The sequence below is a fragment of the Micropterus salmoides genome, unplaced genomic scaffold, assembly GCF_014851395.1.
Source record: "Micropterus salmoides isolate LMB-PRFRI ecotype aquatic unplaced genomic scaffold, ASM1485139v1 Ms_hic_scaffold_10, whole genome shotgun sequence".
Taxonomy (NCBI): Eukaryota; Metazoa; Chordata; class Actinopteri; order Centrarchiformes; family Centrarchidae; genus Micropterus; species Micropterus salmoides.
In genome coordinates, this window is record NW_024040041.1 from 21,210,756 (window position 1) to 21,224,870 (window position 14,115).

A 14,115-nucleotide genomic window follows, 5' to 3' on the forward strand; every position below is an offset into this window, starting at 1 on the left:
AGGACAGGGAATAGAGATTTTTTTTTCACACTGTCCCTACTAAAATAAGAATAATAAAACTCTTTAAATCTGACATTATCAAGTTCCCACACTTCTAATCCACAAGTGTACCAAATTTCTGGTTCGTGTGTACAACGTACTAACAGTTTACAAGGCAATTAGTAAACATTGCACCCAGGCAGGCTAATGTGTGCCAAACTAATCCTAAATGGCTAAAATGTGCTTTTCAATATTTCAAGAAAACACCCTGTACACAGGAAAAGCCTTTTCTTTTATTGAATGATTAATTGTGCATGCCCAGGTCCTTGATCACTCTAATTAGGTATCTGTTTAGCTGTTGTTACAATTTGTATGAATATTGTGAGGAATAATAGAATGTGTTAATTATCCAAAAACTAAAAGTATCAGCATTGCTATAGGAATAAAGGGAGTCCAAATGTCCATCTGAGACCTTCTGGCTTTCTTGAGCATTTTAAAAATCAGAATCGAAGCTGTGATGAACTCCTAAGGTTTATCAGACAAATGGTATTTCATTCATTTCTAATAAGTTAAGAATCACAGACCTTTTTCACTTTACTGGCATTAAACATGTATCATGCATATGGAAAAAACAAGTAGGCTACATGTCCAAGTGAAAAAAATAAAAATAAATGCACATGAACATCTAAATATGTAGCTCATTTATGTTTGCATGCTTTTTTGCATGAGGTTGATTAAAATGTCAGCCGGTCTTTGTAAACACTGTTATTTGTTGTTGCAGTGTTAACACACAAAGACACTTGTCTATATTTGCAATATAAATGTGTGCTCACAGGAGCAAACTAATTTAATGAGCTATTGATTTCCCTGATCCCGGGAAAAAACTGGTCTGGTGGGCTGACAGAGAGCTAACCTTGTAGGGTCACCTTTAAAATTAGAGAGTTCATTTTAACGGAAAAACAAAACCCTTTTCTAATGTTTATAAAAACATTCACTTGTCAGGTTAGCAGTTAATTCAATCTCTTCATCATTTTGAGGTATAAGAGCCAGTTCAGCTCTGTTAGAGCTGTTAAACAGCTCTCTCCAGTCAGTGCTTCTCATCTTCAAAGAATTACCGCTGATTAACGCTGGAGAGTCATTTGTGATGATGATGGTTACACAAATCCGTGAGAAATGAGCCAGTCAACTTCCACGAAATTGTCCTCCAAAGAAAATGTAGAAATATTTTTTTCCTCTTTCATAGAAGCCAGGTATAAACCAAGGTATAAACAGCAAAAGTACAAAACACAGTAGTTATTAATTAAAATCTTTCATTAAAAATGTCAATATGTGCTCACTGCCAGCTTCCAACCCTGGGGACATTTTCCGCTTAATATTGTGTCTGGTTCCCAATTACCTAATCAACTGAGAGAGAGAGAGAGAGAGAGAGAGAGAGAGAGAGAGAGATTAGGAAAATGGTTAAGGATGTACAGTTAATAGTTTGCAGTTATGGTGATGAGTTCAGTCCAGTGAGAAGCTAGAGAACTTAATGATAATCCAAAATAAAAGAGTGAATCTGTTTTGTAAATCTGCCAAATGGACAAGAGGAAGAAAGGTAAGCTCACATATTTAATATAAACAGGGATTAAACACAAATGACATGGAAATGAATGCTCTGGTTACTTGAAATAAAGCTATAAAACTAAAAATGGTGGTCCATATCAGTTTGCCTGCAAGTATGCAATTTAGCTTTTATCAGGTTAAAGGGGTCTAACATTAGTTCTTGAATTTTTAGCCATATATGGTAATGGCCGTTGAATGGTCAATCCACCAACACTCTGGCCCAGAATTAAATATCTTAACATATAAGTATTTGATTGATTGCCATGAAATCTCATACGGACATACTTTAGTTTATGATAAAATACCTGCAAAACTAATGACATTCCCATCAGCCTCAGCTGTACTTTGTGTTTTGCGCCAGTTAGCAATGGGTAGCATGCTAAGCTAAAGAGGTGAAAATGGAAAGCATTATACCTGCTTACCATCAGCATGTTAACAATATCAGCTTCACAGAGCCACTGTGGCTGAAGTCTTGGTAAGGCTAAAGGAGAAAACTAAAAGAGCAAATTATCTCAGTCCGTTGTTAGAAAAACATAAAATTATTTGAAATATCAAAAAACATTTAAGTTATCTACGTCAAAGAGAGTAATTTTTCATGAATTGTTTACATTTTTTGTGAATCTTTTGTAAAATCTATTACATATGAATTTGACGCATTTAAAAGATGAAGAAGTGTGAGAAATGCACGTTACTTTTTGCATTTACTCTGTGTCATTTCTGTCTCAAATTCAACTGAACTTCACTTTTTCACAGGATCTACTGCGGAATTAAGGCTTATGGTGGTCGGTAGCAGTGGACCGTCACAGTTCCTACTAACAAATGCCATACTTGGAAGGGAGGTGTTTTCTAAAGATTTCACCAGCATTTCTGACAGCAGGAAGAATATTGGAGAACTGGCTGGTAGACGAGTGGCTGTGATCAATGGACCAAATATGTATGACAAGGATATATCTCAGCCCAAAAGGAAGATGGAGCTGAGAAGGTCTAAGTGCTTATGTATTCCTGGTCCCCATGCTTTTCTTGTTGCCTTTGACATGGAGAAAATATCCGCGAACGACATGAGAGGCCCCAAACTGATGAAGGAACGCTTTGGAAGACACTGTGTGAGGCACTGCATGGTCCTCCTGGCCCATGAAGGAAACCTGGAGGACCCCGTCCTTGAAGACAGGGTAAAAAAGACTGACTGGCACCTGAGAGAACTGATCGAGAAGTACGGTGGCCGCTTTCACGTTTTTAACAAGAACTGGAGAGATCGCAGCCGGGACAGAGAGCTGCTGCAGAAGATAGAGCGGATGGTGGCCTCTTTGGGAGGGGGCTACTTCTCCAGCAGTACTTTCCAGAAGGCAGAGGACAGCGTGAAGAAGGAGGAAAAGAGGCTCAGGAAGAAAAGGACCGCAGAGATAGAGAAGGTGTGGACTGACATGGAGAAGCAATACATAGCGGAGGAGTTGTATCACAAGAAGGATGCCTACACCGCCACTGTCGGCGCAGAGATAAGAGCCAAGGCAGAGATGAACAATGGATGGCTCAGAACTTCCCTGGCCAGAGGACTGGGGATGGGGTTGGTTGTGGGAGCTGCTATGGGTGCATTGTTTGGATCTATAGAGGGGCCAGGGGGAATGGTTTTGTATGGAATCATAGGTGGTGCAGTAGGTGGATCAGCAGGAGGAACAGCCCAAGTAGCTATAAAGCACATGGAGGACAGAGTGGCTCCTCCTGCCAGACTCAACTTTAACTCAATCTTCATCAATCGCTTCTTTGCAACTCCTCGTCCATGACAGGGTGGCATTAACTTATAACCTGTTTTTCAGGAATAAAGTGAAAAGAAACTTTACATAGTTTTCTCTTACTGCCATGTAGCTTTCAGGTCAACTTGATACCAAATTAGATAAGGAAATACAGGTTGAAACACAAACACGACTTATATGATAGTGTTTTGGCAATAACTTAAAGTAGACTGCTAATGGTCAGAAATAGTTTAATTAAACTGTAAATTTGTATTTTTAATAAAGAGAGTTGTGATTTTTGACAGCGCATTTTTGAGAGTTTGTTGTTTTGCTAACCACATACCATTTAATTTAACCTCCAGCATTTCCTGGTGTCTTGCTGTAGGTTAGCTGAAGCATAGCTCAGATAACATTCAGGGTGGAGTTTCAACTGAGCGTGCCGTTGTCTAAAGCACTGCCCCTTCCTTGACAACACACACACACCGTGGTGCACCTGTTGAGTGTAGACCGTTTGTGGTATCTATGTATTGTTATCTGAAATTGTGAATAGAAGCAGTGCAGACTGACGGCAGTGCGATCAGGACAGGATCAACTCGGATAGGTAAGACCACAATTATTTTCTGACTATGAATTCAGACATAAATCAGACTTCTGATCCAATCGTGAACCTGTTGCGTAATCCGAGTGTTTACCACATGAATGTCAAAGTACAATGGAGTCAGGACAAAACCAAGGAATCACATGAAAAACAACCTTAAGATTTCAATAGTTGCTGCTTTGTGTTGAGGCACATTCCCCAATTGCGTAACAAACCATTTGGTTGCTTCCTGTTTGAGTACATACTGTAGATCACATATTTGTCTTGGCTGCTTGTGTTCTCTGTCCTTGATGACAAAGTAATTGTTTTTATCTCAAATGTTTGTGACAAGGACAAATAAGACCAAGAGATGGTAGAAAATAATTAAAGGGCTAGGCTTCATTGTGAAACAAACATTAGTTCAGTGGATTAAAAAGGAAGGAATCACTTATCCTGTCCTTTGTGAGAGGAATGTCATTCTGCTCAAGAACATGACGTCAGAGTGCTGCCTCGCTGAGCTGAAAATAAAAAAGAATGTGCTTCGAGTACAAATAGTTCAAGATGGGACATTTGATTTGATATGTTATAATACATTTATCAAAGGCAATACACCACCTTTTTGGTAAATGTGCTGTATGTAGCTTTAAAGTATTTTTGTAGTATGTAGAGTATGTTTACTGTACTTCTACAATTTTGAGGTTTTCATTATTTCCATTTTCTGCTATTTAAAATTTCTATTTAACAACATTTCATAGGGATATATTGTACTTTTTACTCCACTAAATTTATATGACAGACATAATCACTTCTTTACAAAATTTTGATTTAACACAAAATACATACATATAAGTTTATAAAAGGCAACATATTGTCAATACTTTTTTCAATCTTCTGTCTGCAGTGGTTAGCACTTCCAGCAAAGAAACATTTTCCCTCTAAACTGTTTTTCTTTTTTACCCCTCACCTTGCAACCACTCAGATTTATGTTATGACCCTTTGGAAGGGACCAGCCAGTGGGGTGAGAACCATTAAACTAAACTGCCTAAAACTGCATCAATAATTACAATCTAATAATGTCATAATTATAATGAGTAAAGGCTCAGAGTACTTCTTCCACCACTCTCATATATACAGTATATAAATTACACTGTATGTATTCAGTAATGATTAGGCTATACAAACACTACATTTTCAATTAGTATCAACTCTATAATGTTCAAGCTCTTTTCTATAACATTTTAATTTCATTAAATAATAGGAATCCACTTTTGACATTCATTGCCTTAAACACAAAAATCCTTCTGGTTATCAAATTATTTCTATGGGCACTTCTCACGTTTTGGTCCTCTTTATTTGATATGTAATCAAATGCAAACTTACACTGTATGACGTTTCAAGTTAGTTTAACTTGGAAATGCAAGTTCAGGGGTGGTGATGGTTCAGGATAAGACACATGCCTTTGGTCTACCGGGTTCAAGTCCACTGTGACACACCACTGTGTCCCTGAGCAAAACACCTAAGAGTTGCTCCAGAGGGTGTGACCTCTGACATATATAGCAATTATAAGTTGCTTTGGAGAGTCAGCTAAATGAATGATTGTTATTAAAAGTTCACCTGCTGCCTTGACAATGAAAGTTAGCTCAACTTGAAGAATGTCGTTCTTTCAACTCACAAATTAAGGTTCATAAAGTTGATATGATTACAGTGTTGTAGTTGTCTAATCATTGTTTTTTGAGTTGATTGAACTTTCCATAACTTGTTTCAACTTGATACTTTGAATTAAAACAAAATCTTTTACTTTATCAATGCAAAAAAACTTCCCTTAACTGACCGACATATATCTCTGCATTCATTTAGCTCACAGTTTTAAGTTAAAACAACTTGACTGCATTTATGCTACTTTCCATTTCAAGTGAAGAGGATTTAAATTCTACATTTTTTAAATGTACATGCATAAAGCCTCAAATGTACTCGGAAGCGGACTCGGACTACTTCTGTTTATACTACTTTCTACAGTTAGCTGGTGCACACGTTCCCCACATGCGCAGTACATCGGTTGGTGCCCTGGTAGCGCTAGTCGCCCCGCGGACCTGGCGGGTCCTCGCCTACTCGCAGACGTGGAAAGTAGAATCCTTGTCTAAGGCCTTAGTCAAGTACAGGTACTTTCTTGTTTACAACAAAAGTGTCTACTAGATTTTGGCTGGAATTTGAATATATGACTTATCTGCAGTGTGTAATTAGTAGGGTTGAGCACCACTGTCTGTATCTGTATCTGTTCAACAAATCAAATTATCTGTATCTGTATCTGTACTCGGCTTGACCTGGAGATGGGCAGCACTAACTGGAAGTTAGTTATTTAAGATTGAAATCAGTATGGTTGATCAGAAGTTGCTGCATTTATTAGAAAACAGAACAGCCTCAGAGTTGAGCTTCAGAGCAATGTTTTTGATTACAAAAGTAAGAGAACAATTTAAAAAAAGTTCATATATTTATAGTTTGGAAAACAGATATTAACACATTTTACTCTGATGATACTCTTTGTCTTACTTACTGTACCAGATAGTTAGTTCACCTGAGTACTCGCTCAACCCTAATAATTTGTTGATTATGTCCATGTTTCATCTTCGCCATGGTTTACAGAAGACAGTTTCACTCAAACTCAAAAGACGCAGCAACTAGGCTATTTTTCTCTCTTGCTCCCATCTCTGCACACCCGCCCTTTTTTCATCTGATAAATTACATACCCAAGTTCAATCAACACATACATATCTGACAAAAGTCTCAAGTAGTCAACACAATGAATAAATGCAAGTTTAACTTTCGAACACTCATCCAGTCGAGTTCAAAATCCAAAATTTGTCAGAGCTCTTTGAGTAAAAAAGAAGTAAGTGGACATAACTGAATGGGGCTGTAATGATTTTTCATGGCAGCCACAGAGGTCTCGGAATAAAAAGCTTTTTCACACATTGTTGACATTGTCATTTTCAGAGTATGGCCTCTACAATTTGTCTCCTCTCTGAGAAGCACTTCTTGTGCTCATTGTGTAGAGACATCTTCACCAACCCAGTGACCATACCATGTGGACACAGCTTCTGCTTGTCCTGTCTCTGCCACTTCTGGACACGACACCAGTCCAAATACTGTCCCCACTGTAAGAGACTGTTTGCTGACAAGCCCGACCTCAGTGTCAACCGCATTCTTGCAGACGTCTCAGACAACTACAGGAAGACTCGACCACAGAAACCGCCTGATGAAGAAATGGTACTTTATTGCATTTGTCAGTTATCTAATCACAGGTGATATAATTTACATAACGAATAAATCTAATATATTTTGGTCATGCTCATGTCACTGTTGCACATATGCAGGTTATAGATGTTGAGCAAATGATTGAGGAGAGGCTGCAGAAGATTGAAAGGTTGAAACATTCCCTGGAGCTCCAAAAGGTGTGTTGAAAACCTCCACTTCATTAAAATATATCTATTTTTAAATGTATATCGTTGATTGATGATGCATGATGATGTCCAATCAGAACTCTTACCTCAGAGAGGTGCGAGAGAGTCAGAAGGTCTTCTCTGCCCTCGTAAATGATATGGAGAAGAGTCACAAAGCGGTCGTTGCAGCAATTGAGGAGAGACAGAGAGAGGAAGAGAAGAAAGTAGAAAAAATGCTGGGAGAGCTGAAACAAGAGATTCTGGAGCTGAGGAAGGAGACCGCTGAATTTGACCCTAAGATTCCCGTAAACAGTGAAGATACGAAACACACTACCATGGCAAGCACCTTTTACCTCCTGCAGATAATGTAATGTTAACAGTGAAGCACCGCCCGCTGCTAAAGTGAAATGTCTTTGTTTATGTCGTGCAGAACAGTGTTTCCACTAAGTGCCCCTCTGAGATGAAGGAGTGGTCCAAGATTACCATAGAAACTGACCCTTGTCTTGGGGTCACCAGACGGGCACTGTCAGACATGATGGAAAAGATAAAAGTAGAAGTCAACAGGCTCTCCAAATCTGGTGAGTAATGCCACTTTCATCTGTCATATTAATTCAACATTTTGCGATACGTCCAATGACAGTGACGTTTCTTTTTCCTTTTCTTTGACAGAACTTAAGCGAATAGAGAAATACACAGGTAAGGCTTTGTCTACACAGAGAGAAATATCAGGGATTGTACACAAATTATTAGAGGGGGAGGAAGGGGAGGTCAGAAAAGGGGGAGTGTTATGTATTTTTTTCGTTTTGCTAAGTGGATGGTTGTCAGACAAGAGTGTTACCTTCCCAGCTTTCTGCTCAGAACCGTAGTTGAGAACAGACTGGCGTTCAATGATTAACTTAGTCTGGCTCGCAGCTGGTAACTAGCTTTAGCAGTCCGGGCCACTCTGCCAGTCATTAACATGAAGAAGACGTCGTTGCAGCGTTCGTCAGCAGGAACTTTATTTCTCCTTTACAGCAGTAATTCACACATTACACGGCTCGTCGGCACTTCACCAGAGCTTGTTTTGTCCGTCTCACCCACTAGCTGAACAGTTTTTAACTTACTTTTCCCAGCCACGTTAGCAGATCACACACTTGTTTTTTTTCCTGTTTCCCACACCACCACCGTCCTTAAAGGGCCAGGACGGTGACAAGAGTCTGGAAGACACATTTTGTTTTTTAACAAAACTCCAAATTTATGTTTCAGCATTCATCTCATTCTCTCATCTCAAAGTAGGCCTATATATAATTCACCTTCAGCCTTTTGTTATGTTAAAAACTTATTCACTTATTGTGAACATTATTATTCATAAATATATTAAAGTTGATATAGTTAAATATTTAGAAATTATTTATTAATGGTAGAATGAGTTCCCAGAGCCTTGTGAGTAAAACAAACTTTAAAATACCCCCACCACCACCTCAGTAATTTTCTCTTAGTGCTGAAGATGTCCGTGTTGTTTGAGCCATTCTTTACCTTCTCTCCTTCCTCTTTCTTAGAGGATGTCAATCTGAGTGCTAAGACAGCCCACCCCTTCCTCTTCGTCTCAGATGACAGAAAACAGGTGAGACACACGGACAAGCTTCAGGAGGTACCAGATCACCCCAAGCGGTTTGACCGCGTGGCAAACGTGCTGGCCAAAGAAAGCTTCATCAGTGGGAGGTGCTACTGGGAGGTGGAGGTCGGGGAGAAGATTGAATGGAACCTTGGCGTTGTCAGACAGTCCATAAACAGGAAGGGCAAGTTCACTGTCTGCCCTGCAAATGGTTTCTGGACATTAAGCCTGAGGGCTGGAGGCCAGTATGTTGCCAACACCTCTCCTGTCACCCCGGTGGCTCTAGAGCAGAGACCCAGGAAAGTGGGCGTGTTTCTGGACTACACAGAAGGCCGCGTATCCTTCTACTGCACAGAATCTGGAGTCCACATTCACACCTTCACAGATACATTTACTGATAGGCTTCATCCATTCTTCAGTCCTGGTCGTCTGTATGGTGGCAAAAACGCTACTCCCCTGATCATCTGTTCTAGTTTCTGCAGCATCTAAACGTCATAATTAATATACAACTTATAAATCTCCAGTAGAAATACAGTAGTTTCAGTATCAATCCAGTTTGTCATATATATTAATTTAGTTAAAAATCCATATGAAAAACTACAATGAACCACATTTTCCCTGTCAGAACAGTGAAGAGGGTTGTGTAAGAACTGACTCCCTAAACTCAAAAAGAAACTTCAGTGAAACCCATAAACAGATTGAAAAGGAGGGTAGAAGAAAAGAGAAGGCTCTCATAAATGAACAAGTGAGTCAAAGTCGAAAAAGAGAAGAAAATGGGTTGTGGAGTTGGGTGGATGCGAGGGGCTGCAGGGTTGGGACAGAGGTTGACGAGGAGCAGGGAGGGAGGGCACAGCAAAACAGCAGGGCATTGTGCTCGTACACCAGGCACTGGGAGACACACTCAAACACGTTCACATTCACTCATTCACACATGGTCGTGCACACAAGCGCATGCTTCTGCCCACTGCCACACAGACTTGCGCTGGCATCTCCGAGGGCAGCCCCATCTCCAGCTCAGTCCTGGGTGTCAATGCCGATCGACCCTCTTTGCTTCAGTTCAACTGACCTCTGAGACAGAGCCACCCCTGCTCTCCAGCCTTCCTGTGGACTGAACTGAATTCTCAGGGCCGTCATTCACCCAAATCCAGGCAACCCAGCTGATCTACACAAGCTAAGGAGCAGTAACACTTATCTGTGGACCAAGGGGAGCAGTGAGAGTACTTCATTTTAGGTAAATATCCTTGAAAATATCCTATCTGCATTATCAAAAGCTGAAAAATGGATACATTTGTGTGACGTGTGATGAGTTTGATGGGATATAAAGAATGCAACGTTTGAAAAAATTTCCTGTAAAGTAGGCAGAACCATGGTTGTAACAAAGATAAGGCACAGATTTGTACAGTGTGGTCTCAGGACCTTCGGCGGTCCCTTCATGCACAATATTTTGTGGGAGCATGTATGCCTGTCAGAATTATTATTCGAGGATTCATATGATTCATTGTTATCTGCTCATTTACAAAACTTTGTCTTTGTCACTTTATTAATATCAAATCTGATTATAATCGGCTCTATTGGATACACGTTTATGCAAAAGAAGTCCTATGGGTACGGCTTATCCATGTCATGCAGCAAACCCTGGATTGATTGTGTAGGGTGCGTTTAGATTCACAGAATTGGTAAAAATGTGTACACTGAGAGCTGTGATACATAGATGACATAGGTCCTCTAAGCCCACTCTACAAGCCTTCATGAAAGATGCTTGTGTTCAGAGTCTCCTCATGTTTTTCTGAGATAATCCACTCACCCGGCAAGGCGTAGCTTGACACCCACAGCTATGTCAAAGACAGCTATTCTCTGTGGTTCTTCCTGGAATCCACTAAACATGGGCCTCCCAGCCTGTTTCCAAATATTTATGATAAATATATGCTCCATTAGTCTTTTTGTACTTTACTTATGTGTTGCTCATTGTTGTAAATAGTAAGAAGTTATAAATATTTTTGTATTTGTGAGCTTTGCAGCACTGTTATATGAATAAAACATATTTAAATTGGTTCTGCTTTTTTGTCATTTCAGGATATCTGTCCTTGTCTAACCCAAGCTGAACTTAACAACATCACCTGAAGACTGAGGATCCAGCAGTGGAGCACAATATTTCCAGTACTGTAGACTGTCACATTTCTTTGTGGGACTATAAGTGGGCCATCTGCAACAAACAAAGACTGAAACAAAACCAAGACAAATCCATCTGATTCAAACAATACCTTTCACAATGGCAACCACGGGCATGCAGTTGCTGGGCTTAATCATGTCCATTGTGGGCTGGGTGAGTGGGGCGATAGTCTGTGCCATCCCCCTGTGGCGAGTCACTGCCTTCATCGGTAACAACATAGTGACGGCTCAGATCATTTGGGAAGGCCTTTGGATGAATTGCATTGTGCAGAGCACAGGTCAGATCCAGTGCAAGGTGTATGACAGCTTGCTGGCTCTGCCCAGTGACATGCAGGCTGCCCGAGGCCTCACCGTGTTCTCCATCCTGATCTGTGGCCTGGCTCTCTCTCTGGGGGTCCTAGGAGTCAAGTGCACAAAGTGCATTGGTGTAAACAGCCTCAAGGCCCGTATTGCTCGCATCTCTGGCGCCCTTTTTGCCATCGCAGGGTTCCTATATCTTGTGCCCATCTGCTGGACTGCCCACTCCATCATCAGGGATTTCTATGATCCACATGTGGCGGCCCCACACAAGCGTGAGCTTGGCCCTGCCCTTTACATCGGCTGGGGGGCATCCGCCTTGCTCCTCATTGGGGGATCTCTGCTCTACGCTGGGTCGAGTCCCCCTGGCATCCCAGGCTCTCCCACCTTTAGCAGTGGAGAAAGTAGTCCTCGCAGGGCACCTGCCACACAAGTCAAAGGTTATGTTTAATTTTCCAAAATACCTGAATGCCTTCAATTCCCAGAAATACAGCCCAAACGATGACAAACCTGATTCCTCTCCTTTTGATTTTGCTTCTTGTAATTATTTTATATTTAATGTTATTCCAGTTTGCTTTTTTCTCTGAAAAGCTGCAGGAGGCTGTTTAGGAAAAATGGAACTCATTTGATTATTTCATACCTGATATCCTTCAGTAACCGTTTTTCTCTGTCTGTAAGTGTAAAATACAATAAAATTGTTGATCCTCCAAATCCTCTACTGAGGGAAATAGTGTGTGTTCCCATTTTTATGATGGCAGATATGAAAGCTTATATGTTTGACAGAAGTTTTTTAAAGAAAATCTTTGCTTTGCTCATTCATGTAAACAATACGAGGAGAGTGAGCTGCTGAGTGGAGAAGAACAATAGAACAATGGGGATGTGTGTACATTTGCTTGTGGTGCCATATTGTTAAGAAGTGTGTGTGTGTGTGTGTGTGTGTATGTTTGTTTGTGTGTGCATGTCGTCCTCCGCCTCCTATCTTCCATCTCCTCTTCCATGTCTTGGCTACTCAGAACCAGGGAAAAAGAAAAATATATTTCTTTCACAACACAAAAATCGTGGGATTCAAGGAAAAAACAGATTAAGACATTAAAACAGATTTAGTTTGTAATGCATGTGTGCGGGCCTATCTGTCAGTGTCTCTGTGTGTAAGCATGTAATGTGGGAGGTTACAAGCCACAGTGGGAAAAGCATAATCTTTATTCATGAGACATTGTTCAGATCCCTCAGACTCAGTTTCAAAAACAATTATTTCAATGAATTATAACCATTGAAAGCTGACTTGGAGTTTGGTTACTGTACATGCAGGCATGATACTGTTTCTGAATGTAAATATTTATTTCCTATAATAGATTAACTGCATAGAAAACACACCCCGGTATTTGCTTTTTTTCTGCCGTAAACAGTAAATTTGATCACAGTTGCAAAGGGATGCACAACTCCGTCAGTTTGGTTTTTCTTTCTGTCTGTAACAGCAGAGGACAGAGCAACACAATGCCACTTTAGAGCATTACAGCACAACAATAACAATGGCCACCAGTGTCCCAAGTGCCAGGTAGTGACTCATACATGACCTAAGTAGGCCTATACCAATGTCGGTAGAGTAATGCTGGGAATACAGTAAGTATTCAGTCTGCGCCGTTTTACTGTACAATTGTAATGGGGAAAACAGAGTAAGACAAGTGCACAACTTGCACTGTAAATAACCAGTGCAGTGTCTTAAGATAGCGAAAAAGGTAGGGTACCAACACAATTATTCATACATATTATAAGTGTACTAATGAATTGTTAATAATATCATTGTGAGGTAAATCATCCACAAGGCCAACTACACACAACTACTCGTGGAGCTGGTAAGGATTCAATAACTTGTTATAGACCAAGGGGCCTCTGTATAAACGATAATGTTTACAGGTAAAACTGAGTGGCTGTAGATGCAGAGAAAATGAGGATTTGGTGTCAGAGTAATAACATATGTGACACCTTAAAGGCAGAATGAGTAAGATTATCCCACTCACTCTGCCTTTATGATTTTATTACTCTGCACTCACTGGCTAAATAAGTAATGCTGTTCAGCATTTTGTCTCTTTCGCTAGTTGGGTGTTTGTTTTGTTATACATGTAACCACACCCAGCACTAATGTAACAGGGTCCTAGAGTGCAAATATACATCACTGCAGCAAGGTGAAAAGGTAAACACAAGTAACTTAGCTGATTATGGTTGAGCTCATTTTATTACTTTATATACTGTTAGGTCTTTTTATTTACTGTAGGCCTAGCCTAACAATAGGCCTAAATCATATTCTATATAGTCATAGATTTTTAAAATCTTAATCTACAATGTAACTATACATATAACTGCCATATAAATGTGATGGAATAAACAATAATTCCTATATAATGTAGTGTGAAAATATGAATACTGAAATAAAGTGGTAGTAGCATACCTCACAGCTACTGTAAATGTAATGCAAATAGTACTTCCACCTCTGTTGATACTGTGGGAAGAAAACTCTCAGACCGTGCCAGAGGTCTAGTGGGCCCTCACTGTTCTTCAACATAACTGGTAACTCAACTAATGTAAACTATTGTCCTTTCAATGTAAATATTATTATTTTCAATGAGACACAGATTCCAGTAAAGTTCAAATTAACACAAGTTTAGTGATAATTTCAAGCAAATAAAACAAATACATATGTATCCGAGCTGGTCCAGAGAGCTGACTCATCAAACTCCA

The 14,115-nt window shown here is 40.0% G+C and overlaps 3 protein-coding genes across 5 annotated transcripts; all 3 read left to right on the forward strand.

Annotated features, from left to right (window-relative positions):
* The first annotated feature begins 1,554 nt into the window (after window positions 1-1,554).
* On the forward strand, window positions 1,555-3,617 carry LOC119917851. The gene is made up of 2 exons (XM_038738276.1): window positions 1,555-1,573; window positions 2,335-3,617. Exons 1-2 carry the CDS (start codon window positions 1,555-1,557, stop codon window positions 3,357-3,359), a joined length of 1,044 nt encoding a protein of 347 aa, XP_038594204.1. The 3' UTR covers window positions 3,360-3,617.
* Window positions 3,618-3,756: 139 nt separating this feature from the next.
* Window positions 3,757-9,431, forward strand: btr02 (bloodthirsty-related gene family, member 2). 3 transcript variants are annotated; one of them, XM_038702366.1, is made up of 8 exons: window positions 3,757-3,909; window positions 5,902-6,044; window positions 6,933-7,146; window positions 7,254-7,331; window positions 7,418-7,657; window positions 7,750-7,897; window positions 7,989-8,015; window positions 8,858-9,431. In XM_038702366.1, the coding sequence occupies exons 2-8, from the start codon at window positions 5,926-5,928 to the stop codon at window positions 9,400-9,402; spliced, it is 1,371 nt and encodes a 456-aa protein (XP_038558294.1). In that variant the 5' UTR covers window positions 3,757-3,909; window positions 5,902-5,925; the 3' UTR covers window positions 9,403-9,431. The 3 variants fall into 3 exon arrangements, with proteins under 3 accessions (XP_038558294.1, XP_038558296.1, XP_038558297.1); XM_038702368.1 differs by lacking the exon at window positions 5,902-6,044 and having other exon boundaries at window positions 6,874-7,146; XM_038702369.1 differs by lacking the exon at window positions 3,757-3,909 and having other exon boundaries at window positions 5,910-6,044; window positions 6,874-7,146.
* A 1,712-nt stretch (window positions 9,432-11,143) lies between these two features.
* Window positions 11,144-12,107, forward strand: cldnk (claudin k). The gene has a single exon (XM_038702376.1). It carries the CDS (start codon window positions 11,183-11,185, stop codon window positions 11,828-11,830), a length of 648 nt encoding a protein of 215 aa, XP_038558304.1. The 5' UTR covers window positions 11,144-11,182; the 3' UTR covers window positions 11,831-12,107.
* The last annotated feature ends 2,008 nt before the right edge of the window (window positions 12,108-14,115 follow it).

Bases quoted from the DNA above. Each gene is read 5' to 3' on its own strand.
- cldnk (XM_038702376.1), top strand. From the start codon at position 11,183: ATGGCAACCACGGGCATGCAGTTGCTGGGCTTAATCATGTCCATTGTG.
- btr02 (XM_038702366.1), top strand. From the start codon at position 5,926: ATGCGCAGTACATCGGTTGGTGCCCTGGTAGCGCTAGTCGCCCCGCGG. The intron at 7,658-7,749 runs GCAAGCACCTTT...TATGTCGTGCAG, and splicing joins ATACGAAACACACTACCATG to AACAGTGTTTCCACTAAGTG. The intron at 8,016-8,857 runs GTAAGGCTTTGT...CCTCTTTCTTAG, and splicing joins GCGAATAGAGAAATACACAG to AGGATGTCAATCTGAGTGCT.